Here is a 27,150-nt window from a genome sequence, read left to right on the forward strand (position 1 = left end):
CAGCAATAGTGTGTAACCCATGCTCTTCATCAGTAGTGTGTCAGTAATAGTGTGTAACCTATGCTCTTCATCAGTAGTGTGTCAGTAATAGTGTGTAATCTATGCTCTTCATCAGTAGTGTGTCAGTAATAGTGTGTAACCTATGCTCTTCATCAGTAGTGTGTCAGTAATAGTGTGTAACCTATGCTCTTCATCAGTAGTGTGTCAGTAATAGTGTGTAACCTATGCTCTTCATCAGTAGTGTGTCAGTAATAGTGTGTAACCTATGCTCTTCATCAGTAGTGTGTCAGTAATAGTGTGTAACCTATGCTCTTCATCAGTAGTGTGTCAGTAATAGTGTGTAACCTATGCTCTTCATCAGTAGTGTGTCAGTAATAGTGTGTAACCTATGCTCTTCATCAGTAGTGTGTCAGTAATAGTGTGTAACCCATGCTCTTCATCAGTAGTGTGTCAGTAATAGTGTGTAACCTATGCTCTTCATCAGTAGTGTGTCAGTAATAGTGTGTAACCCATGCTCTTCATCAGTAGTGTGTCAGTAATAGTGTGTAACCTATGCTCTTCATCAGTAGTGTGTCAGTAATAGTGTGTAACCCATGCTCTTCATCAGTAGTGTGTCAGTAATAGTGTGTAACCTATGCTCTTCATCAGTAGTGTGTCAGTAATAGTGTGTAAAAGTGGTGATGTTGATATAACATTGATGATGTACATGTCATGCTCTGCAGTAGCACCCTATTCCCTGTAAGGTGTATTACTTTTGACCAGTTGGCGTAGTCGGCAAGGTCCCTAGCCACAGAAACAATATGGAGGGACAGGTAGTTGGTCAAGTAGTGCACTATATAGGGCAGGCCCAATCCTGGAACACAAAACATTTCTGCTTTTAGTTTCTACCTGGTAGTTTGTTGCACACACCTGGTGTCCCAGGTCTGAATTAGTCCCTGTTTAGACAGAGGGAATGAAAACCAGAAGTACAGTGCCTTGCAAAAGTATTCATCCCCCTTGGCGTTTTTCCTATTTTGTTGCATTACAACCTGTAATTTGAATGTATTTGTATTTCATGTAATGGACATACACAAAATAGTCCAAATTGGTGAAGTGAAAAAAAAAAAAAAAAAAAAACATTGTTTAAAAAAAAAAAAAAAAAAAATGGAAAAGTGGTGCGTGCATATATATCCACCCCCTTCGCTATGAAGCCCCTAAATATGATCTGGTGCAACCAATTACCTTCAGAAGTCACATATTTAGGTAAATATAGTCCACCTGTGTGCTATCTAAGTGTCACATGATCTGTCACATGATCTCAGTATATGCTCTGTTCTGAAAGGTCCCAGAGTCTGCAACACCCCTAAGCAAGGGGCACCACCAAGCAAGAGACACCATGAAGACCAAGGAGCTCTCCAAAACAGGCCAGGGACAAAGTTGTGGAGATGTACAGATCAGGGTTGGGTTATAAAAACTATCCAAAACTTTGACATGGGAAGTGAAACATCCCATGGATCCCTTATATAAAAAAAAGAAAGAATATGGCACCATAACAAACCTGCCAAGAGAGGTCCGCCCACCAAAACTCACGGACCAGGCAAGGAGGGCATTAATCAGAGAGGCAACAAAGAGACCAAAGATAACCCTAAAGGAGCTGCAGATTGGAGTATCTGTCCATAGGACTACTTTAAGCCTGCACTCCACAGAGCTGGGCTTTATGGAAGAGTGTCCAGAAAAAAAGCCATTGCTTAAAGAAGAAAATAAGCAAACCCGTTTGGTGTTCGCCAAAAGGCATGTGGGAGACTCTCCAAACATATGGAAGAAGATACTCTGGTCAGGTGAGACTAAAATGTAGCTTTTTGGCCATCAAGGAAAACGCTATGTCTGGTGCAAACCCAACACCTCTCATCACACCGAGTACACCATCCAGTGAAGCACGGTGGTGGCAGCATCATGCTGTGGGGATGTTAGTCATTGGCAGGGAAACTGGTCAGAATTGAAGGAATGATGGATGGCGCCAAATAGAAAGTATTTCTTGAGGGAAACCTGTTTGGCCTTCCAGAGATTTGAAATTGGGACAGAGGTTCACCTTCCAGCAGGACAATGACCCTAAGCATACTGCTAAAGAAACACTCGAGTGGTTTAAGGGGAAACATTTAAATGTCTTAGAATGGCCTAGTCAAAGCCCAGACCTCAATCCAATTGAGAATCTGTGGTATGACTTAAAGATTGCAGCAGCGGAACCCATCCAACTTGAAAAAATGCCAGTGACTAGATGTGCCAAGCTTATAAGAGACATAACCCAAGAGGCTTGCAGCTGTAATTGCTGCAAAAGGCGGGTCAACAAAGTATTGACTTTGGGGGCGGTGAATAGTTATGCACGCTCAAGTTTTTTTGTATTTTCTTGTTTGATTCAGAATAAAAACACATTTTCCATCTTCAAATTGGTAGGCATGTTGTGTAAATCAAATGATACAACCCCCCCCAACAAAATATATTTCAATTCCAGGTTGTAAGGCAACAAAATAGGAAAAATGCCAAGGGGGTGAATACTTTTGCAAGTCACTGTATTTCAGCCCTCCAGGACCAGGATTGGGAATAGGGTGCCATTTGGGACACACATTGCCTCTATGGCCTTTCAGTGGCTACCTAAGGATGGGGAAAAGGTATCCATAGCGGTGGCTAAAACAGTGACGGCAGCATCAGCAGCATCGGGCAGGGTCAGTGAGTCAGTTAGTGTCCTCTCCTCCCTGGTCAGGTCCTCTACTCCCTGCAGGCTGGGGGTCAGCGACTCGCTGCTCTCAGGACTCATCTGGGAGGTGGGGGTGTGGAACACGGTGCTCTGGGGGGTGGGGGAGACCACCTGGATGGACACGTCGGAGTTGGAGTAGCCACCGCCGAGCTGAGGGGTCTGAGGGGTGGTGGAGTCCCCCCTGAGGTCATTGAGGGCCGAGCTCACTAGGGAAGAATAAAACAAAATAAACCAAACATACAGTTTATCCACAAACACACACGATTCAGAGGTTTGTAGACTAGCTCATGGTGACAGCTGCCAGGCCTGTTCTATTGTTAGCCTCAGTAATAGACAATAGACGTGACATCATAGATGCAAAGCTTTCTTGAATAGAATTGAGTTCTTTATATTTGACCAGTTACAATACTCAAACAAAGAGAGAGAGAGAGAAATGAATGTGTTGTAGACGTCACAGACACAATGTTGTGTATGATGGTTTGCTATGTTTACACTGGTTAATGATGGTGTTTGGGTTAAATTTCAATTCAATCAAGTAAACAGGAAGCAAATGAAAATTTTACCCCAAAAAGTATTGAAAAATGTTTTATTTCGAATTGGAATATCAGTTTACATCCTGAATTTAAATGGAATTGACCCCACACCTGTTGTGGAGTTATCGAGCTATGGGATAGCTAGCTTTGTTATGTTGTCGTGTTCACTGAACCGTCATCAGAGATACATTCCTCACATGGTACACGAGGTCAAGGACACGAGGAGATAGATAAATGTGGTGCTGAGCTCTGCACCTGTCAGCTGACACTTGACCACCAATCCTGACCTGACCTGTGGTGGCCATGTCTGAGAACCCTGTCGAGACCGCCTCAGTATGAAGGTTTTTCCTGCTTGTTTCCAGTGCTTATGTTTCAGAATGTCTTTAAGTCCATTTCCAGTGATAATGTTTCAATCCAAGTCATTTCCAGTGCTTATGTTTCAGAATGTCTTTAAGTCCATTTCCAGTGATAATGTTTCAATCCAAGTCATTTCCAGTGCTTATGTTTCAGAATGTCTTTAAGTCCATTTCCAGTGATAATGTTTCAATCCAAGTCATTTCCAGTGCTTATGTTTCAGAATGTCTTTAAGTCCATTTCCAGTGCTTATGTTTCAGAATGTCTTTAAGTCCATTTCCAGTGCTTATGTTTCAGAATGTCTTTAAGTCCATTTCCAGTGATAATGTTTCAATCCAAGTCATTTCCAGTGCTTATGTTTCAGAATGTCTTTAAGTCCATTTCCAGTGCTTATGTTTCAGAATGTCTTTAAGTCCATTTCCAGTGATAATGTTTCAATCCAAGTCATTTCCAGTGCTTATGTTTCAGAATGTCTTTAAGTCCATTTCCAGTGCTTATGTTTCAGAATGTCTTTAAGTCCATTTCCAGTGATAATGTTTCAATCCAAGTCATTTCTTATGTTTCAGACGGTGACGTTTTAAAGTAGTTTCCATAACCACCATCATGGTACTGGGTCAGATGAGATCAGCCTGTGAACCATTTTTTGTAAGTGTTTGTGTGGAACGAACAGCTGACTGGTTGGGCATTTCCGTCGTAACATGGACTCTTTACAACGTGATGAAACTTTGTTGCTCCTTGCTGAAACAACAAGGTGTTGTAGCAAAGTCCCCCTCACTGCAGCAGCAGCCCATGCAGTCAGGATCGGAGTAGAGGAGAAAATGTGCTATTCAAATGATTAGAACGTGACCACCGCCATTTGGCTGACTAATAACCCTCATCCAAAAATTCCATGACTGTCACAGCCTTAATGGCGAGGTCATTAAATGTTTCAGCCGGTGAGGTTTTTAGGCCATTTCCAGTGCTTGTGTTTCAGCCTGTGAAATGTGTAATGGTGAATGGGTATGATATGGTACTGGGTCAGATGAGATCAGCCTGTGAAGTGTGTAATGGTGAATGGGTATGGTACTGGGTCAGATGAGATCAGCCTGTGAAGTGTGTAATGGTGAATGGGTATGGTATGGTACTGGGTCAGATGAGATCAGCCTGTGAAGTGTGTAATGGTGAATGGGTATGGTATGGTACTGGGTCAGATGAGATCAGCCTGTGAAGTGTGTAATGGTGAATGGGTATGGTATGGTACTGGGTCAGATGAGATCAGCCTGTGAAGTGTGTAATGGTGAATGGGTATGGTATGGTACTGGGTCAGATGAGATCAGCCTGTGAAGTGTGTAATGGTGAATGGGTATGGTATGGTACTGGGTCAGATGAGATCAGCCTGTGAAGTGTGTAATGGTGAATGGGTATGGTATGGTACTGGGTCAGATGAGATCAGCCTGTGAAGTGTGTAATGGTGAATGGGTATGGTATGGTACTGGGTCAGATGAGATCAGCCTGTGAAGTGTGTAATGGTGAATGGGTATGGTATGGTACTGGGTCAGATGAGGTCAGCCTGTGAAGTGTGTAATGGTGAATGGGTATGGTATGTTACTGGGTCAGATGAGATCAGCCTGTGAAGTGTGTAATGGTGAATGGGTATGGTATGGTACTGGGTCAGATGAGATCAGCCTGTGAAGTGTGTAATGGTGAATGGGTATGATATGGTACTAGGTCAGATGAGGTCAGCCTGTGAAGTGTGTAATGGTGAATGGGTATGGTATGGTACTGGGTCAGATGAGATCAGCCTGTGAAGTGTGTAATGGTGAATGGGTATGGTATGTTACTGGGTCAGATGAGATCAGCCTGTGAAGTGTGTAATGGTGAATGGGTATGGTATGGTACTGGGTCAGATGAGATCAGCCTGTGAAGTGTGTAATGGTGAATGGGTATGGTATGGTACTGGGTCAGATGAGATCAGCCTGTGAAGTGTGTAATGGTGAATGGGTATGGTATGGTACTGGGTCAGATGAGATCAGCCTGTGAAGTGTGTAATGGTGAATGGGTATGGTATGGTACTGGGTCAGATGAGATCAGCCTGTGAAGTGTGTAATGGTGAATGGGTATGGTATGGTACTGGGTCAGATGAGATCAGCCTGTGAAGTGTGTAATGGTGAATGGGTATGGTATGGTACTGGGTCAGATGAGATCAGCCTGTGAAGTGTGTAATGGTGAATGGGTATGGTATGGTACTGGGTCAGATGAGATCAGCCTGTGAAGTGTGTAATGGTGAATGGGTATGGTACTGGGTCAGATGAGATCAGCCTGTGAAGTGTGTAATGGTGAATGGGTATGGTATGGTACTGGGTCAGATGAGATCAGCCTGTGAAGTGTGTAATGGTGAATGGGTATGGTATGGTACTGGGTCAGATGAGATCAGCCTGTGAAATGTGTAATGGTGAATGGGTATGGTATGGTACTGGGTCAGATGAGATCAGCCTGTGAAGTGTGTAATGGTGAATGGGTATGGTATGGTACTGGGTCAGATGAGATCAGCCTGTGAAGTGTGTAATGGTGAATGGGTATGGTATGGTACTGGGTCAGATGAGGTCAGCCTGTGAAGTGTGTAATGGTGAATGGGTATGGTATGGTACTGGGTCAGATGAGATCAGCCTGTGAAGTGTGTAATGGTGAATGGGTATGGTATGGTACTGGGTCAGATGAGATCAGCCTGGAAGCAGCTGCTGTATCACACACTTACCATTTATTTTCTCCTTTCATATCTGAATGGGTATGGTTGGTTCTCTCAGATCTCCCATCTCAATGGTGAATGGGTATGGTATGGTACTGGGTCAGATCAGCCTCTCTTTAAGGTCTTTGGTATGGTACTCTCTCCTCCATCTCTCTCACACTCCCTCTCTTCTCTCTCGGTCCTGTGATTTGTGTCATCCGTAACTCTGCACTGTATGCTGCTCTGCTCTCGGTTCATTTCACCCAAAAACAACAAACAAACTGCAACTTCATCAAAAACAGCCCAGCAAGGTCTCTCTGTCTCTACCATCTACCCCTTCCTCCCATCTTTCTATACGCATCTCTCTGTCTCTCTCACACACAAGTACTGTACAATGCTGTGGTGCTGATGTTGAGAGAGGGCTCTCTATTGAGAACGTAGTAGTCAGGTGCTTATGTTGAATGAGAGGTATGGTACTGGGTCAGATGAGAGGTGACTGCATTGACAACACAGTGTGTAATGGTGTCAGGTATAGACTGGGTCAGAAGTCAGCCTCCCCATCAGAATACTGTATCCATGTGCTGCTGTTGAGAGGTAGAGAGTAGAGAGGTCTGCATTGACAACACAGTAGTCAGGTATAGAGAGAGGTACCTCCCCCATTGAGAATACTGTATCCAGGTGCTGCTGTTGAGAGGTAGAGTGAGTAGAGAGAGTCAGATGAGTCTCCATTGACAACACAGTAGTCAGGTATAGAGAGAGGTACCTCCCCATTGAGAATACTGTATCCAGGTGCTGCTGTTGAGAGGTAGAGAGTAGAGAGAGGTCTCCATTGACAACACAGTAGTCAGGTATAGAGAGAGTACCTCCCCATTGAGAATACTGTATCCAGGTACTGCTGTTGAGAGGTAGAGAGTAGAGAGAGGTCTCCATTGACAACACAGTAGTCAGGTATAGAGAGAGGTACCTCCCCATTGAGAATACTGTATCCAGGTGCTGCTGTTGAGAGGTAGAGAGTAGAGAGAGGTCTCCATTGACAACACAGTAGTCAGGTATAGAGAGAGGTACCTCCCCATTGAGAATACTGTATCCAGGTACTGCTGTTGAGATGTAGAGAGTAGAGAGAGGTCTCCATTGACAACAGGTGCTGATGCTGAGAGATAGAGAGGTCCCTCTCCATCTCCATTGAGAACATAAGGTCAGGTGTGTTTCTGTGCTCCCGCAGCCTCCCCAGGCCCCCTGCTGGAATGTCAGGTCAGCACTCGCTTCACGCAGCAGGAGTGTCGTGTACCAGGAAGTGTAAGAATGTTCGCTGCTCCACAGCTATTTGGATGTGTGTGGTGTGTGTGCCTTTGTCGTTTTGGAATGCGTGCCTCAATGTGGTGGTCATGTGGAAAAGACCGTTGTGTCAGTGTGTGTGTGTGAGTGGAGTGTGTGCGTGTGTTAGTGGAGTGTGTGTGTGTGTGTGTGTGTGTGTCTAAAACAAAATGTAGACGTGCTATGTGAAGGGCTGTTAAAACATCTGCCTGTGTGTATGTATGTTTAAGCATATCTGTTTGTATGTATGTAACGGAGATATTCTGTGCATGTATGTGCATTGTAATCTGTGCTTCTGTATGTATTGAGCATGTGGTTATGTTTGTGTGTGTGCATATTTGTAAAGTGTGTGTGTGTTGTCAAGGACAGAGCTGTGGCGTTCTCCCCGGAATGCCAGCCAGTCAGCCATTAAGGGCTCAGGGTTTTCTCTCTGGAATAGGGCCTACATTCCCAGCTGCTCTACACTATATATATATACACACACACACACACACACACACACACACACACACACACACACACACACACACACACACACACACACACACACACACACACATTGCAGACAGATAATCCTTACAGAAGACAGTGTCATTTGATGTTACCCCGCGCCCCCCAACACACACACACACACACCCGCGCTGACATTTTCATCTCCCTCACTCTCTTTCTCCTTCTTTCCTGCCTCCATCTCTTTCTGAAGATGTGTGCAGTCCCCCTCCCCTCCCTCTGTGTCACAAAGACATCCTGAACCCTGCAGACATTTTCTCTTCTGTCTCCTTCACTTCCCATATTTCTTCCCCCTCCTTCTCCTGCTCTCATTCTCTCCCTCTCCTTCCCTCTCTCTCCTTCACTCTCTCTCCTTCACTCTCTCTCGCTCTCTCCTCAGCAGCAACTCCATTCAGATTAAACAACAACTTACCTTATGGTTTCTGGTAGTTGTAGCCTACTCCTTCTCATTTAACTAACTCAATTCTGTCATTTTAATTCCATTTTGCATTGATTAGAGATCTCCCACGTTGCTTACTACACATGGAGCCACTGAGTGTAGACGGTGCCACTTGGCCGACAATAACACACACGTGAAACCCGTGTAGGCTACTATGGTATGTACTTTATGTCATAAAAACTACATTCAAAAGATAGTTTTATTGAATACAAAATTTCAAATGCCATGGCATATCCTTGTGTGTAGCATTGTCTCATAGACAATTACATTTAGACAAAGCCTTTTCATTGTTAAAATAGAAGTATGCAGACTTTCGGACATCTGAATAAGCGTGCCCATCCCTACCAGATTTACTCAATTGTTTCCATTATTTTGTCAGTTACGTGTGTGTGTGTGTGTGTGTGTGTGTGTGTGTGTGTGTGTTCACTCACCCCGGCTCTCCTGGTGAGCCCAGAATTCTTGGACTGTTTTGGTGATGTCACGTTTATACTCTCTAAGCTCCCTCTGCCACTGGCGCAGCTCCTGCACATCTGCACGGGCCCGCACCTATACACACACACGCACACACAGTCGGAAACAGTTGTAATGACTATTCTTGTGTTTGACCTTGATTGAATCCACATTGTCAATCAAACTAAAACAGGCAGTATCCTCTAGATGGTCCAGATCCTCTCTGGTAGAATCCTACTGTGTTTTAATCTGGAGCAGCTGGAGGAGAAACACACTGATAAAACAACGTGTTTGGCAGTAAACAGAAGGCAGTGCCAGGTCTTTCAGCTATTGTATGTTGATGATCATGTGGATAATAATGCAGATGATAATGTGGATGGTGGGACTAAATCCAGAATACTGAGAGAGCATGTTTGTTCCTGGAGCCTTTCCGAGGTCTTTCCCTGTGTTTCTGTGTGGCCTCAACGCTTTCAATGGAGGTTCCAAATAGCTGCTGCAGGGTAGCTGAATAGAACATGTCCCTGAATCCTCCTCTCTCCCAGCCCCCCTCTTTCCTACACTCTGACTAGATCTTTATGTCTCAGAGTCCCTCTTCACCCGTTTTCTCCTGCTCTCCATTCTCCTCTCACCCCTCCTACTGATGTTGTTCCAGAGTGGAAAGTCTGTCTGTCTGTCTGTCTCTTTTTCTTCATATCTTCTTTCTATCCCAGACACACTCCTGTTTGCCACTCTCTTACTTCCTCTCCTTGTTCCCATCTGTCCTTTTCTTTTATACCATTCTCCTTCCTCTCCTCCTCTCTCTCCCATCTTTCCTCTCTCTTCTCCACCTCACTTCTTGCCTCTCCTTCCCGCATTTCACCCTTCCCCCTTGCTCCCATTTCTATCTCCCTCTCCTCCCTCTCCCCAGTGTGTCCCTTTTACATATCTCTCCCCTCCTCCCATCATCCCTCCTTTCACCCTCCCCTCTCTCTACTCCTTTGCCTCCTCTCACCCTCCCATCCCTTGCTCCCATTCCTACATCTCTCCCCTGTTCCTCAGCCTCCCCTCCCCCCGGTCTTTCCCCTCCTCCATCTCTCTCCTGTTCCTCAGCCTCCCCTCCCCCCGGTCTTTCCCCTCCTCCATCTCTCCCTGTTCCTCAGCCTCCCCTCCCCCGGTCTCTCCCCTCCTCCATCTCTCTCCTGTTCCTCAGCCTCCCCTCCCCCCGGTCTCTCCCCTCCTCCATCTCTCTCCTGTTCCTCAGCCCCCCCGGTCTCTCCCCTCCTCCATCCCCCCCCGGTCTCTCCTCCCTCCTCCATCTCTCTCCCCAGTATAGCCTTAGTTAGTGGTTAGCCGTAGCTAGCTGCAGTCTAAATGAGAGTGTGTGGCTGTGAAAGTGGGCCTGTTACGTAAGGCCGTACCATGGCATTGGGGTGGAGGGGGGTAGGGGATCCATGGTTTATTCAGTGGGTGTCAGAACGCAGCACAACCCCCTCTGCTGACGGGAGATACCATAGAGATGGAAATGAGGGGTGAGGGTCAGGAGGGGGGCAGTCTGTCTTGTTTGTGTGCATGCGTGCGTGTTCATGTGTGTGTGTCGGTATGGCACTTGAGGAAGAAAGGGGATGGGTGATGGGAGTGTCTGTGTAAATCAGTGCAGATAGCTAGTTAACCAGGATGAGGTTTGTTATGGCTGAAGTGCATCATGGATTCAGTTTAGCACTGCATCATGTCTGTCTGTACACGTGTCTGTTTCATTACATACGGATGAGTGTTTTTGTGTGTCAAACCATTAGTGCGCCTTTCCTAATAATCTTTTGAGTATGTGTGTATTGTGTACTTTGTTGTGCATGTCAGGATGAATGTGTGTGTCTGTGTGTATTTTAGTTGAACACGTGAGTGAGTTGTCCCTCCCCTGGGTATGTGTGAAGGATGGGCATTTCAAACGTGATTATATAAATGAGCGAGACAGCGCGTACACACACACAGCATAAGCACCAAACGCACAGTGAGACCCCATCCAACTTAATCCCCACTGGCATCCTCGCTACAAGTCAAAGTCTTCCCAAGAAAACCTGTTCACACGCACACACACACACACACACAGCATAAAACATGCAAAACCACAAACACCCACATAAATACCTGACACAAAGATACGCAGATGCACACACACATATGTTTTTACATTGCTACTATGCATAGTCAGTTAGCTATGCATTGTCACTTTACCATCCTACATACATGTACATATAACTGTTCTAGACGACTAACCTGTACCCCCAGGTCACATTGACCACAGGGCAGACAGGTACCACCTGTACTATAGCCTCCACATTGACTCGGTACAGGTACCACCTGTACATAGCCTCCACATTGACTCGGTTTCAGGTACCACCTGTATATAGCCTCCACATTGACTCGGTACAGGTACCACCTGTATATAGCCTCCACATTGACTCGGCTACAGGTACCACCTGTATATAGCCTCCACATTGACCCCGTGTTAAGGGTAGGTAACGGTACAGGTATTGTTATGTCATCTTATTGTGTTACTTTTTATCTCATTTTTTTACTTTCATTTATTTAGCAAATATTTTCTGAGCCATATTTCTTGAACTGCATTGTTGGTTAAGGGCGTATAAGTAAGCATTTCACGTTGTATTCGTTCGCATTATCATGGTCGCATGTGACAAATTAAATGCGATTTGATTTGATTCATCTACAGCAGAGCCGGGCCATGGAGGAATGTAGGGGTGGATGGAGAGGAGGAAGAACCACACTCTGCCTCAGGGTACTGCACTTCCTGTGAGCCACACAGGGTTCATCTAAGTGCCTTGTGGTTCCTCACTGCATCACTGTCTGTGTCTCAAACAGCACCCTATTCCCTATGTAGTGTGTACTATAAGCCTATAGGGTGTACTGCAAGCAGACACTATCACTCCCTTTGGATTGCCATTTAAAGGGAGGGATGGCTAGACACAGATTAGAGAAGTGTTCATTGTGGTTATTAGGCAAACTCAGCCCTTGTGTTCCTATTGTCCGCCCCTCATATTGGCTTGTCTACCATTAGCTTTTCACTAGCTCACTGGTCTAATGCAAGTCAACTAACATCCCTCCAATCACTCATCTGGAATCACAGACCTAGTTCTCTATGGGCAGAATCTCTCTCCAACAGCTTTGCCTCACATAGACATTTATTTGCTAGAACAGGTGTGGAGTCTTGACTTGAATGGGGATGTCTGTTCTACAGATGTTATTTCTATGTCCCCACAGTTCTGTGAATGTATCACTGATAGTGGTGGCACCACTACCAGGCCATGCCAGGGCATGCAGGGATAATACTGGGGGTCAACCAAGTCTACACCCCACAGTCATACACAGGGCTCTATGCTGCCCCTTTTTACAAGGAGCATGTGTGCGCCAAGTAAAAAATGTTAGGGGCACACAACAAAATATTTGAGGTAACAAGACGTTTTCTTTGGCACTCAGGTGCTGCCGTACAGATCATTACAACAATTATCTGGGTGATGTTTTTCTAGGCACACTGGTGCTCTTCAATAAAAATTCTAGGTCGCACAGCAAAATATTTAGGAGCATATGCCAGTAAAATGGTCGCACTGTAGAGCTCTGGCAAAGTAAGTATAGGGCACAGCAGTACCTAGCTACTCACAATCTAAGTACAGAGAGAAGTAGATGACTATGGACTGGGCTGGGGTAGGCTAGGCTATAGGCTAGACAAAGCTAAACTACTAGGCTAGGCTATAGGCTGGACTGACTATGGACTGGGTTGTGGTAGGCTAGGCTATAGGCTAGACAAAGCTAAAGCTATACTCTGGTACAGGTACCACCTGTATATAGCCTCCACATTGACTCTGTAGGCTAGGCTATAGGCTAGACTGACTATGGACTGGGTTGTGGTAGGCTAGGCTATAGGCTAGACAAAGCTAAGCAACTAGGCTAGGCTATAGGCTAGACCGACTATGGACTGGGTTGTGGTAGGCTAGGCTATAGGCTGGACTGACTATGGACTGGGGTAGGCTAGGCTATAGGCTAGAAAAAGCTCAACTACTAGGCTAGGCTATAGCCTAGACTAACTATGGACTGGGGTAGGCTAGGCTATAAGCTAGACTGACTATGGACTGGAATGGGGTAGGCTAGGACTAAGCTCTGCTGTGCTGGGCTATGAGATATCCTGGGCTGGACTGGGCTAGGTACTGAGTCCGTGCCTGTAAATCTCTGAGAGTGGGGTAGGCTCTACGGAGCAGAACCCTAGAGGCGTCTATCTATGACCATAAAAGCCCTCTCTTTGTCTGCATGGCCACACTAGAGCCCCATTGACTGTTTAATTGGAAAGCTATTTATTACTGGTCTCCTTTGACCACAATACTGTTTAACTCACCATTGCAATGCCATGAGTGGTCTGTGGTGGGTTTATGTAATATATCTATGTGGTGGGTTTATGTAGTATATCTCTGTGGTGGGTTTATGTAATATATCTATGTGGTGGGTTTATGTAGTATATCTCTGTGGTGGGTTTATGTAATATATCTCTGTGGTGAGTTTATGTAGTATATCTCTGTGGTGGGTTTATGTAGTATATCTCTGTGGTGGGTTTATGTAGTATATCTCTGTGGTGGGTTTATGTAGTATATCTCTGTGGTGGGTTTATGTAGTATATCTCTGTGGTGGGTTTATGTAATATATCTCTGTGGTGGGTTTATGTAGTATATCTCTGTGGTGGGTTTATGTAATATATCTCTGTGGTGGGTTTATATAATATATCTATGTGGTGGGTTTATGTAGTATATCTCTGTGGTGGGTTTATGTAGTATATCTCTGTGGTGGGTTTATGTAATATATCTCTCTGGTTATGGTATATCTCTGGGTGTTTATGTAGTATATCTCTGTGGTGGGTTTATGTAATATATCTATGTGGTGGGTTTATGGTGGGTATATCTCTGTGGTGGGTTTATGTAATATATCTATGTGGTGGGTTTATGTAATATATCTATGTGGTGGGTTTATGTAATATATCTCTGTGGTGGGTTTATGTAATATATCTATGTGGTGGGTTTATGTAATATATCTCTGTGGTGGGTTTATGTAATATATCTCTGTGGTGGGTTTATGTAATATATCTCTGTGGTGGGTTTATGTAGTATATCTCTGTGGTGGTTTTATGTAATATATCTCTATGGTGGGTTTATGTAATATATCTCTGTGGTGGGTTTATGTAATATATCTCTGTGGTGGGTTTATGTAGTATATCTATGTGGTGGGTTTATGTAATATATCTATGTGGTGGGTTTATGTAATATATCTATGTGGTGGGTTTATGTAATATATCTATGTGGTGGGTTTATGTAATATATCTATGTGGTGGGTAATATATCTCTGTGGTGGGTTTATGTAGTATATCTCTGTGGTGGGTTTATGTAATATATCTCTGTGGTGGGTTTATGTAGTATATCTATGTGGTGGGTTTATGTAATATATCTATGTGGTGGGTTTATGTAGTATATCTCTGTGGTGGGTTTATGTAATATATCTCTGTGGTGGGTTTATGTAGTATATCTATGTGGTGGGTTTATATAATATATCTATGTGGTGGTTTTATGTAATATATCTCTGTGGTGGGTTTATGTAATATATCTCTGTGGTGGGTTTATGTAGTATATCTCTGTGGTGGGTTTATGTAGTATATCTATGTGGTGGGTTTATGTAGTGTATCTCTGTCAGTGGAGGCTGCTGTAGGGAGGACATGGCTTCCATATGGTTGATACCATTCCAATGAATCCATTCCAGACATTATTATGATCCGTCCTCCCCTCAGCAGCCTCCACTGATCATTGTGGTGGGCTTATGTAAGTGGATCTGCTGGCTAAGGCTTCCGGATGGTGAGAGCAGGGTGATATTCATTAGGGCAAACCATAGCAAAACATTTTGAAAGGGAAGCTTTTCTTATTGGGTGAGTGCAGGTAGTCCTTCCCTGTTTCAGTCCCTTTTTGTTCTGTTTGGTGCCTAATGAACATCCCCATTAGCTGTTGCGAAAGCAGCAACTATTCTTCCTGGGGTCCACACTAAACAGGAAACATTACATAATACAGCTCAAGGACAGAACTACATCAAACATGTTGTAGTCTACATGTCAATAACATACACACAAACTATCTAGGTCAAATAGGGGAGAGGCGTTGTGCCGTGAGGTGTTGCTTTATCTGTTTTTTGAAACCAGGTTTGCTGTTTATCTGAGCAATATGAGATGGAACGGATTTCCATGCAATAATGGCTCTATATAATACTGTACACTGTCTTGAATTTGTTCTGGATTTGGGGACTGTGAAAAGAGGAGTTTACACTTTGAAGTGTACCTCCAGTACTGTACTGCACTGTGCCTAGCAGGAGTTAAAGGATGGAGGATTATGGCTAGCTGGGCTATGGCTACGGTGTGTTAGCTAAGTATATTACATAACATGTTGTGTCGTAGCATCTCTCTTTCTAGTGTTCAGCCTAGCATCTCCCTGTGCTGCTGTGTGATATGCTGGCTGCTGTGTGATATACTGGCTGCTGTGTGACATACTGGCTGCTGTGTGACATACTGGCTGCTGTGTGATATACTGGCTGCTGTGTGACATACTGGCTGCTGTGTGACATACTGGCTGCTGTGTGATATACTGGCTGCTGTGTGACATACTGGCTGCTGTGTGACATACTGGCTGCTGTGTGACATACTGGCTGCTGTGTGATATACTGGCTGCTGTGTGATATACTGGCTGCTGTGTGATATACTGGCTGCTTTGTGATATACTGGCTGCTGTGTGATATACTGGCTGCTGTGTGATATACTGGCTGCTGTGTGATATACTGGCTGCTATGTGGCATCAACGTGTGTTTCTGATGCCGACCATTCATCCTTGGTAACAACTACACATATTGTCAATGAAAGAGGTGAGGGAGGGAGGGGTACACACAAATGCACGTACACACGCAACCGCACACCCCTCCTCTGCAGTCAACGCTGCGTCAAGCAAGTTACATAACTCAGCCAAGTGAGTGAGAGAGAAAAAGAGAGATAGTAAGAGAGAGGGGTGAGGCAGAGAAAGAGAGATATAGATGGAGGAAGGATGGGGAGGAACAGGAGAGTATGGTGTAAGGTGGATTGAATGAGAGAGGAAGAGAGAGATAGTCAGAGGAAGGGAGGATGAACAGGAGAGTATGGTGTAAGGGGGATTGAATGAGAGAGATAGTCAGAGGAAGGGAGGGAGGAACAGGAGAGTATGGTGTAAGGGGGATTGAATGAGAGAGATAGTCGGAGGAAGCGGAGGAACAGGAGAGTATGGTGTAAGGGGGATTGAATGAGAGATGAAGAGAGAGATAGTCAGAGGAAGGGGGGAACAGGAGAGTATGGTGTAAGGGGGATTGAATGAGAGAGATAGTCAGAGGAAGGGGGGGACAGGAGAGTATGGTGTAAGGGGCATTGAATGAGAGAGGAAGAGAGATAGTCAGAGGAAGGGGGGGGGACAGGAGAGTATGATGTAAGGGGGATTGAATGAGAGAGGAAGAGAGAGATAGTCAGAGGAAGGGGGGGACAGGAGAGTATGGTGTAAGGGGGACTGAATGAGAGAGGAAGGATTAGGATGAGTATGATGGATAAAGGGCTAGAGGTGAGAACGAGAGGAAAATAGTATTGACGTCTGCTGAAAAGCTTCACATACACTATTTCCACCACGCTGAGCCACCCACACACACACACACACACACACACACACACACACACACACACACACACACACACACACACACACACACACACACACACACACACACACACACACACACACACACACACACACACACACACACACACACACACATTAAGGCCAAAGAGTTCAATCTTGGTTTCATCAGACCAGAGAATCTTGTTTTTTAAGTTTTTTATTTATTTCACCTTTATTTAACCAGGTAGGCTAGTTGAGAACAAGTTCTCATTTGCAACTGCGACCTGGCCAAGATAACGCATAGCAGTGTGAACAGACAACACAGAGTTACACATGGAGTAAACAATTAACAAGTCAATAACACGGTAGAAAAAAAAGAGAGTCTATATAATCAAATCAAATCTTATTTGTCACATACACATGGTTAGCAGATGTTAATGCGAGTGTAGCGAAATGCTTGTGCTTCTAGTTCCGACAATGCAGTAATAACCAACAAGTAATCTAACTAACAATTCCAAAACTACTGTCTTATATACAAGTGTAAGGGGATAAAGAATATGTACATAAAGATATATGAATGAGTGATGGTACAGAGCAGCATAGGCAAGATACAGTAGATGTTATCGAGTACAGTATATACATATGAGATGAGTATGTAAACAAAGTGGCTTAGTTAAAGTGGCTAGTGATACATGTATTACAATATACATTGTGTGCAAAAGGCATGCTGAGGTAGGCGAATAATTACAATTTTGCAGATTAACACTGGAGTGATAAATCTTCAGATGGTCATGTACAGGTAGAGATATGGTGTGCAAAAAAGCAGAAAAGTAATTAAATATAAACAGTATGGGGATGAGGTAGGCAAAATTGAGTGGGCTATTTACCAATAATTATGTACAGCTGCAGCGATCGGTTAGCTGCTCAGATAGCAGATGTTTGAAGTTGGTGAGGGAGATAAAAGTCTCCAACTTCAGTGATTTTTGCAATTCGTTCCAGTCACAGGCAGCAGAGAACTGGAACGAAAGGCAGCCAAATGAGGTGTTGGCTTTAGGGATGATCAGTGAGATACACCTGCTGGAGCGCGTGCTACGGGTGGGTGTTGCCATCGTGACCAGTGAACTGAGATACGGCGGAGCTTTACCTAGCATGGACTTGTAGATGACCTGGAGCCAGTGGGTCTGGCGACGAACATGTAGCGAGGGCCAGCCGACTAGAGCATAGAGGTCGCAGTGGTGGGTGGTATAAGGTGCTTTAGTAACAAAACGGATGGCACTGTGATAAACTGCATTCAGTTTGCTGAGTAGAGTGTTGGAAGCTATTTTGTAGATGACATCGCCGAAGTCGAGCATCGGTAGGATAGTCAGTTTTACTAGGGTAAGTTTGGCGGCGTGAGTGAAGGAGGCTTTGTTGCGGAATAGAAAGCCAATTCAAGATTTGATTTTAGATTGGAGATGTTTGATATGAGTCTGGAAGGAGAGTTTACAGTCTAGCCAGACACCTAGGTACTTATAGATGTCCACATATTCTAGGTCGGAACCATCCAGGGTGGTGATGCTAGTCGGGCGTGTGGGTGCAGCCAGCGAACGGTTGAAAAGCATGCATTTGGTTTTACTAGCGTTTAAGAGCATTTGGAGGCCACGGAAGGAGTGCTGTATGGCATTGAAGCTCGTTTGGAGGTTAGATAGCACAGTGTCCAAGGACGGGCCGGAAGTATACAGAATGGTGTCGTCTGCGTAGAGGTGGATCAGGGAATCGCCCGCAGCAAGAGCAACATCATTGATATATACAGAGAAAAGAATCGGCCCGAGAATTGAACCCTGTGGCACCCCCATAGAGACTGCCAGAGGACCGGACAGCATGCCCTCCGATTTGACACACTGAACTGTCTGCAAAGTAGTTGGTGAACCAGGCAAGGCAGTCATCAGAAAAACCGAGGCTGCTGAGTCTGCCGATAAGAATATGGTGATTGACAGAGTCAAAAGCCTTGGCAAGGTCGATGAAGACGGCTGCACAGTAGTCTTTTATCGATGGCGGTTATGATATCGTTTAGTACCTTGAGCGTGGCTGAGGTGCACCCGTGACCGGCTCGGAAACCAGATTGCACAGCAGAGAAGGTACGGTGGGATTCGAGATGGTCAGTGACCTGTTTGTTGATTTGGCTTTCGAAGACCTTAGATAGGCAGGGCAGGATGGATATAGGTCTGTAACAGTTTGGGTCCAGGGTGTCTCCCCCTTTGAAGAGCGGGATGACTGTGGCAGCTTTCCAATCCTTGGGGATCTCAGACGATATGAAAGAGAGGTTGAACAGGCTGGTAATAGGGGTTGCGACAATGGCGGCGGATAGTTTCAGAAATAGAGGGTCCAGATTGTCAAGCCCAGCTGATTTGTACGGGTCCAGGTTTTGCAGCTCTTTCAGAACATCTGCTATCTGTATTTGGGTAAAGGAGAACCTGGAGAAGCTTGGGCAAGTAGCTGCGGGGGGGCGGAGCTGTTGGCCAAGGTTGGAGTAGCCAGGAGGAAGGCATGGCCAGCCGTTGAGAAATGCTTGTTGAAGTTTTCGATAATCATGGATTTATCGGTGGTGACCGTGTTACCTAGCCTCAGTGCAGTGGGCAGCTGGGAGGAGGTGCTCTTGTTCTCCATGGACTTCACAGTGTCCCAGAACTTTTTGGAGTTAGAGCTACAGGATGCACATTTCTGCCTGAAGAAGCTGGCCTTTGCTTTCCTGACTGACTGCGTGTATTGGTTCCTGACTTCCTTGAACAGTTGCATATCGCGGGGACTATTCGATGCTATTGCAGTCCGCCACAGGATGTTTTTGTGCTGGTCGAGGGCAGTCAGGTCTGGAGTGAACCAAGGGCTATATCTGTTCTTAGTTCTGCATTTTTTGAACGGAGCATGCTTATCTAAAATGGTGAGGAAGTTACTTTTAAAGAATGACCAGGCATCCTCAACTGACGGGATGAGATCAATGTCCTTCCAGGATACCCGGGCCAGGTCGATTAGAAAGGCCTGCTCACAGAAGTGTTTTAGGGAGCATTTGACAGTGATGAGGGGTGGTCGTTTGACTGCGGGTCCGTAGCGGATACAGGCAATGAGGCAGTGATCGCTGAGATCCTGGTTGAAGACAGTGGAGGTGTATTTGGAGGGCCAGTTGGTCAGGATGATGTCTATGAGGGTGCCCTTGTTTACAGATTTAGGGTTGAACCTGGTGGGTTCCTTGATGATTTGTGTGAGATTGAGGGCATCTAGCTTAGATTGTAGGACTGCCGGGTTGTTAAGCATATCCCAGTTTAGGTCACCGAACAGAACAAACTCTGAATCTAGATGGGGGGCAATCAATTCACAAATGGTGTCCAGGGCACAGCTGGGAGCTGAGGGGGGTCGGTAGCAGGCGTCAACAGTGAGAGACTTATTTCTGGAGAGAGTAATTTTTAAAATTAGTAGTTCGAACTGTTTGGGTATGGACCTGGAAAGTATGACATTACTTTGCAGGCTATCTCTGCAGTAGACTGCAACTCCTCCCCCTTTGGCAGTTCTATCTTGACGGAAAATGTTATAGTTGGGTATGGAAATCTCAGAATTTTTGGTGGCCTTCCTGAGCCAGGATTCAGACACGGCAAGGACATCAGGGTTAGCAGAGTGTGCTAAAGCAGTGAGTAAAACAAACTTAGGGAGGAGGCTTCTGATGTTGACATGCATGAAACCAAGGCTTTTTCGATCACAGTCAACAAATGAGGGTGCCTGGGGACATGCAGGGCCTGGGTTTACCTCCACATCACCCGCGGAACAGAGGAGGAGTAGTATGAGGGTGCGGCTAAAGGCTAAAGGTTTCTCATGGTCTGAGAGTCTTTAGGTGCCTTTTGACAAACTCCAAGCTGGCTGTCATGTGCCTTTTACTGAGGAGTGGCTTCCATCTGGCCACTCTAGCATAAAGGCCTGATTGGTGGAGTCCTGCAGAAATGGTTGTCCTTCTGGAAGGTTCTCCCATCTCCACAGAGGAACTCTAGAGCTCTGTCATTGACCATCAAGTTCTTGGTCACCTCTCCGACCAAGGCCCTTCTCCCCTGATTGCTCAGTTTGGCTGGGCGGCCAGCTCTAGGAAGAGTCTTGGGGGTTTCAAACTTCTTCCACTTAAGAATGATGGAGGCCACTGTGTTCTTGGGGACCTTCAATGCTGCCTTGACACAATCCTGTCTCGAAGCTCTACGGACAATTATTCCTTCAACCTCATGGCTTGGTTTTTGCTCTGACATGCACTGTCAACTGTGGGACCCTATATAGACAGGTGTGTGTCTTTCCAAATTATGTACAATCAATTTAATTTACTACAAGTGGACTCCAATCAAGTTGTAGAAACATCTCAAGGATGATCAATGGAACATTTTGAGTCTCATAGCAAAGAGTCTGAATACTTATATAAATAAGGTATTTATGTTTACTAAAAACCTGTTTTCGCTTTGTCATTATGGGGTATTGTGTGTAGATTTTAGTAAAAGGCTGTTACGTAACAAAATGTGGAAAAGTCAAGGGGTCTGAATACTTTCCAAAGGCCCTGTATGTGAGTTGGGAGGGTTAACCACTACGCCCTAGTTAAGGTCTAGTCCCAGATCCCCATTATCCACAGACACAAACATGGCTGTACATCAAACAGCCAGCCCCTCGGACCCAGTTCTGGGCTGGCCCCTCAGACCCAGTTCTGGGCTGGCCCCTCAGACCCAGTTCTGGGCTGGCCCCTCAGACCCAGTCCTGGGCTGGCCCCTCAGACCCAGTCCTGGGCTGGCCCCTCAGACCCAATCCTGGGCTGGCCCCTCAGACCCAGTCCTGGGCTGGCCCCTCAGACCCAGTCCTGGGCTGGCCCCTCAGACCCAGTCCTGGGCTGGCCCCTCAGACCCAGTTCTGGGCTGGGCCCTCAGACCCAGTCTGGGCTGGGCCCTCAGACCCAGTTCTGGGCTGGCCCAAGCCCATAAAACAGCACTAACAGTCTCCACTCCATCCCTAAACTTCTAGTGGGGAGAGTCTGCTGTTCTATCCCTCGCCCTCTTGAACCTCACCTCAGTCAGAGCAGGATAAACACAGGGAGTCAATGAGGACAGGCTCACTACCGCCACCTCCTGTTGAGGAGAGGAATTACAACCAATTACAGTGCGAGATAACACAAGAGATCCAATACTGCCTACCTCTGGCAGAACAGGACACAGGGACACGTGGACACATTCTGCATGCTCTACTCTGCCCACCCCAGTGCTTCTTCAAGCCCACTCGAGCAGAGCCTGTTTGGACATGACAGATCTAAACCACAGTTGGCATCGTCGATCCTTAATCATTTACACTGACAATGAGGAGATTTTTGGCTGGATTTTTCTACTGTCACAGAGTCGCAGGGATGAGTTTTGTTTTGGTGTTTGTGTGTAAAAAAGGGGTCATTTGTGGTTACATCATAAACAGACAACAACAGTGTCTAGTAGATAGACGAGACAGAGACTTGTCTGATTAGAAGTGTGTCTATGGGTGTGTGTGAGTTTACATTTTTTGTCATTTATGAGACGCTCTTAACCAGAGCGACTTACAGCAATTAGTGTCTATATTTATCCAGAACAGAGCACTCAAGAACACCCACACAGGAAGGAATTAGGCAGTGCATCACTGATGACATAATCACGCTGTAGCCAGAAAATAATGGGATTACACAATATATTTGTTTCATATGGGGTCACTGGCCAGCTCCTGAAAATGCACACGCCTGAACACAATAATACACACACATGCACGTAAAGGAACATACAACACTCCTTCCGTGGCCTCCAACTGCTCTTAAACGCTAAACCAAATGCATGCTTTTCAACCGTTCGCTGCCTGCACCCGCACGCCCGACTAGCATCACCACCCTAGAATATGTGGACATCTTTAAGTACCTAGGTGTCTGGCTAGACTGTAAACTCTCCTTCCAGACTCATATCAAACATCTCCAATCTAAAATCAAATCTAGTCGGCTTTCTATTCCGCAACAAAGCCTCCTTCACTCACGCCGCCAAACTTAGCCTAGTAAAACTGACTATCCTACCGATCCTCGACTTCGGCGATGTCATCTACAAAATAGCTTCTAATACTCTACTCAACAAACTGGATGCAGTTTATCACAGTGCCATCCGTTTTGTTACCAAAGCTCCTTATACCACCCACCACTGCGACCTGTATGCGCTAGTCAGCTGGCCCTCGCTACATGTTCGTCGCCAGACCCACTGGCTCCAGGTCATCTACAAGTCCATGCTAGGTAAAGCTCCGCCTTATCTCAGTTCAGTGGTCATGATGGCAACACCCACCCATAGCACGCGCTCCAGCAGGTGTATCTCACTGATCATCCCTAAAGCCAACACCTCATTTGGCCGCCTTTCGTTCCAGTTCTCTGCTGCCTGTGACTGGAACGAATTGCAAAAATCACTGAAGTTGGAGACTTTTATCTCCCTCACCAACTTCAAACATCTGCTATCTGAGCAGCTAACCGATCGCTGCAGCTGTACATAGTCTATCGGTAAATAGCCCACCCAATGTACCTACCTCATCCCCATACGGATTATATTTATTTACTTTTCTGCTCTTTTGCACACCAGTATCTCTACCTGTACATGACCATCTGATCATTTATCAGTTTTTTATTATTTGCCTACCTCCTCATGCCTTTAGCACACAATGTATATAGACTCTCTTTTTTTCTACTGTGTTATTGACTTGTTAATTGTTTACTCCATGTGTAAACCTGTGTTGTCTGTTCACACTGCTATGCTTTATCTTGGCCAGGTCGCAGTTGTAAATGAGAACTTGTTCTCAACTAGCCTACCTGGTTAAATAAAGGTGAAATAAATTAATAAAAAATAAAAAAACACATAAGCATGCACGCTTACACACAAACAAACACACAGCAAAATAGGGGACAGTGGAGCATTTAACCCTTTACACACCGTGCAATGACACCCTTTAAAATGGTACAAGAATATTTCTCATCTAAAATAACAGTGACCTTTAATTTACAGTCAACAACACTCACAGTATAGCCCCGCCAAAAGGACTGGATGAGAACAGCAGCATGCTGGTCTGACAGCAGTAGGGAGAGAGGGATGGGAGGCCTAGGACTGGGAGAGGGAGGGAGAAGAGAGGATGGAGAGAGGAGAGGGCAGCGTGTGAGTCACCTCTGTTCATAAGGGCAGCATCAGCCTAAGGTGCAAGTTTGTGTCACTGTGTGTGTGTGTGTGTGTGTGTGTGTGTGTGTGTGTGTGTGTGCCTAAGGTGCAAGTTTGTGTCACTGTGTGTGTGTGTGTGTGTGTGTGTGTGTGTGTGTGTGTGTGTGTGTGTGTGTGTGTGTGTGTGTGTGTGTGTGTGTGTGTGTGTGTGTGTGTGTGTGTCTGTACATGCATACATATTCCGTGTGATTTCTGACATTACTTTCTTGCTCTGTGTTATGTTTGCGTATACACTTTATTAAGTCTCCTGCTACTCACTGTATCCTGAGCCAGTCCTTGACAAATGGGATCTCATGGAAGTCCACAGGGGCCTGTCCCTGCCGGCGGGGGTTCCGACTGCAGTGAGAGAGAAGAAAAGGCTTTGGAACAGACCGTAGCAGACAAAATATTAAGCTTAGTTTCACACAAAGACAAACTCCAGTCATAGTTGCGTAACACCAATCCATTTTTAGAGACAGACTTTTTATTTTTATGGTAAAAGCAATGGCTTATAGCCAGAAGATAAGAGGTGGCAGAAAGGTCAGAGACATTGTCAAAGATGTTGACTAAATCAACTGAGAATGGACGAGAGCAAAGGGGGCATGCAGGCAGTCTTACTTGTACAGCCACTCAGTTAGGAAGTCGCACGCGTTGAATGCTGTTCTTTTCCTCTTAAACAGGTGAAAGGATGTCAGTGTTACTGTAGTGTAATAATCTGCAGAGCTCTACAGAAGTAGGCTACAGTATAATCATCATTATCGTAGTATAATCAGTGCTTGAAGTCGTATTAAACAAGTCCTAGTACTAGTTTTGGGTGTCGGGATTCATGTTAGAGACAATATTTCAGAAGAGGTACATCATGTCACTCTATAATTCAAAGTTGTTTATGTAGTACAGTCAGAGGAAGCAAACTATTAAAATGCTGTAGTGGATTCTAGTTTGGTGGTGTGTAGTGTTCTGCAGGGCCACATTGATATCTAGTAAATGGCCATTATATCATGTTAGTGTTATCGTGTGATATAGGCCTAGTGCCAGTACCTCCAGGCAGTGTTGTCTCTGGGCCTCTCTCAGCATGGCCTCCAGTCCAGGCAGTAGCACTGGGAACACGGACCCCTCCAGGAACTGGGTGATTGGGCCTGGGGCAGACATGGGAATGGATCAACACAAGTGGGGTAAGAGTGGCCTTTCTGCCATACAAAGGGACATTTCACTCCAACTGTAGCCTAAAACACTGTTTTGGTACTATTATTGGGGAGTAAAATCGAGACAGACTTGAAACATTATTATCCTCTACTGTGCTCAGAGAGCTAATTAAACAGGACAGTATTGTTCCTGATAAAAGCATAGATTATGTGTAGCGATTGAGGGGGGAAAGCAGTATCGGGTCTTGCACCAGAAACACTGAGGCTACAGGACACTAGCCTACTTCCTGTGCCATAAACGTCAAGACCTCTTGGCAGAGGCAATACTATGTTTAGCACATACAAAGAAGCTACAGTTTTAAGTGGTTTGAAACTCACGTTGATGGAGCTGGGGAGTGGATGCAGGGTGTGTGGTCAGAGGCTGTCTGTGACAGGAGGATGGAGGTTTGTCCAAGGCAGAGTATCCAGCAAGGGCAGGGTGGCTCAGAAGAGGGTCAACATGCTTCACAGGATCATCATCCACAGCAACCTAGAAAGCCATACAGCACCATGTAGACAAACATCGTTTTCTTTTTACAAATTAATTGTATTTACTGAAGTGCAATTATTGTTGGCCGCCTTACCTTAGCTGCCATGAGACCATAGAAGACAGGAGAGTGCTTGCTGGCGCTGTACTGGGAGACATGAGTGCTCACTGAACCACTGTCTGTCCAAGCAGCGCTGGGTGGACTGGGCTGCTCCGACTCATATTCTGGTTGCACACAACAATGAAAACGACATTTTTATTTATATTTTAGTCGACAACATGCATACCGGTATTTACAATTAACTCTCAAGCGAAGCATACATTACCTTCACAGACTTGTTGCCACAATGATTTCTTAGCACCAATAATTTTTGCCATTCTGAAGCAGTTGCTAAGAACGCGTTGCTGGTTGTCAAGGAAAAACTTATCTTCGTACTTCCGGTTTAAAAATAAATACGAATCATATTTTTGATGAACACATTTCTCTTAGCCCCCAAAAACTAATTTTAAACAACATTAGAATATACGTATAACGGCACAACAAGTCTTTAAAAGAAACCAATGGCAAACAAGCAGGGGCTGTTCCTAAAAAAAATATCCCACGTCAGCCACTGGAGGGCAGCAGCTCCAGCTGACTCAGACAGACGGAACCAAAAAGAGGGAGTTTTATTACGCTGGGTCAGGTTGAATCATATTCAGGCGAAAGCGGGGAGGGAGGCACGCCATCTCAAATCAAACAGTAATCTGAGCCGCTCAGTCATGTTGTCAACAAGGCAGCACGGTGCATCGTCTATAAAATTGTATTTTCCATGAAATACATGTTTGAATTTAACTAGTTTTCCTTGAGAAGGCAGATAAAGCATTTTTATCAAAAGCAATCAATGTTGTGAAAGCTTGTGAAAACAAAATCATACTCATCAGTCCATGTGCTTAGTTACATTACTTTTGTTATGAGCCGACTTTGCCCTCGGCCATAGCGGGGCACCTGGCTCATGCCCGGGAGGCAGCCCGATTCCATTTTGGAATCGGGACTCTACTTGCAGTAGGATCCTTGGGATGGCCTACCCTACTTGCAGTAGGATCCTTGGGATGGCCTACCCTACTTGCAGTAGGATCCTTGGGATGGCCTACCCTACTTGCAGTAGAGTCCTTGGGATGGCCTACCCTACTTGCAGTAGAGTCCTTGGGATGGCCTACCCTACTTGCAGTAGAGTCCTTGGGATGGCCTACCCTACTTGCAGTAGGATCCTTGGGATGGCCTACCCTACTTGCAGTAGGATCCTTGGGATGGCCTACCCTACTTGCAGTAGGATCCTTGGGATGGCCTACCCTACTTGCAGTAGAGTCCAATGCCCGTGGCATTAATAAAACTCCTTCATATGATCTACTACTCTGTATTTTGACCAATTAAGCTTATAATAACTTGGTTATATCAAAGACAGTTTGAATTACGATTCATGTGGTGTATTAAGATTGTTGGGTGTATTATAAGCTTGTAATACACCCAAAAATTGTGATTAGAAGAAAAGC

General features: G+C 45.3%; 1 protein-coding gene across 1 annotated transcript; it reads right to left on the reverse strand.

The window, feature by feature from the left end:
* Window positions 1–2,617: 2,617 nt before the first annotated feature.
* Window positions 2,618–26,767, reverse strand: LOC135529933 (IQ domain-containing protein K-like). Its single transcript, XM_064958329.1, has 9 exons — window positions 25,947–26,767; window positions 25,718–25,845; window positions 25,473–25,623; window positions 24,991–25,088; window positions 24,571–24,623; window positions 24,232–24,309; window positions 23,781–23,865; window positions 9,017–9,131; window positions 2,618–2,937 (listed from the first exon to the last, which is right to left on the reverse strand). Exons 1-9 carry the CDS (start codon window positions 25,996–25,998, stop codon window positions 2,618–2,620), a joined length of 1,080 nt encoding a protein of 359 aa, XP_064814401.1. The 5' UTR covers window positions 25,999–26,767.
* Between the last annotated feature and the right edge of the window lie 383 nt (window positions 26,768–27,150).

Source organism: Oncorhynchus masou, unplaced genomic scaffold, assembly GCF_036934945.1.
Source record: "Oncorhynchus masou masou isolate Uvic2021 unplaced genomic scaffold, UVic_Omas_1.1 unplaced_scaffold_1212, whole genome shotgun sequence".
NCBI lineage: Eukaryota > Metazoa > Chordata > Actinopteri > Salmoniformes > Salmonidae > Oncorhynchus > Oncorhynchus masou.

Bases quoted from the DNA above. Each gene is read 5' to 3' on its own strand.
- LOC135529933 (XM_064958329.1), bottom strand. From the start codon at position 25,998: ATGGCAAAAATTATTGGTGCTAAGAAATCATTGTGGCAACAAGTCTGT. The intron at 24,310-24,570 runs GTAAGACTGCCT...CTCTCACTGCAG, and splicing joins CTAACTGAGTGGCTGTACAA to TCGGAACCCCCGCCGGCAGG. The intron at 2,938-9,016 runs GTGAGTGAACAC...ATTCTTCCCTAG, and splicing joins GGCTCACCAGGAGAGCCGGG to TGAGCTCGGCCCTCAATGAC.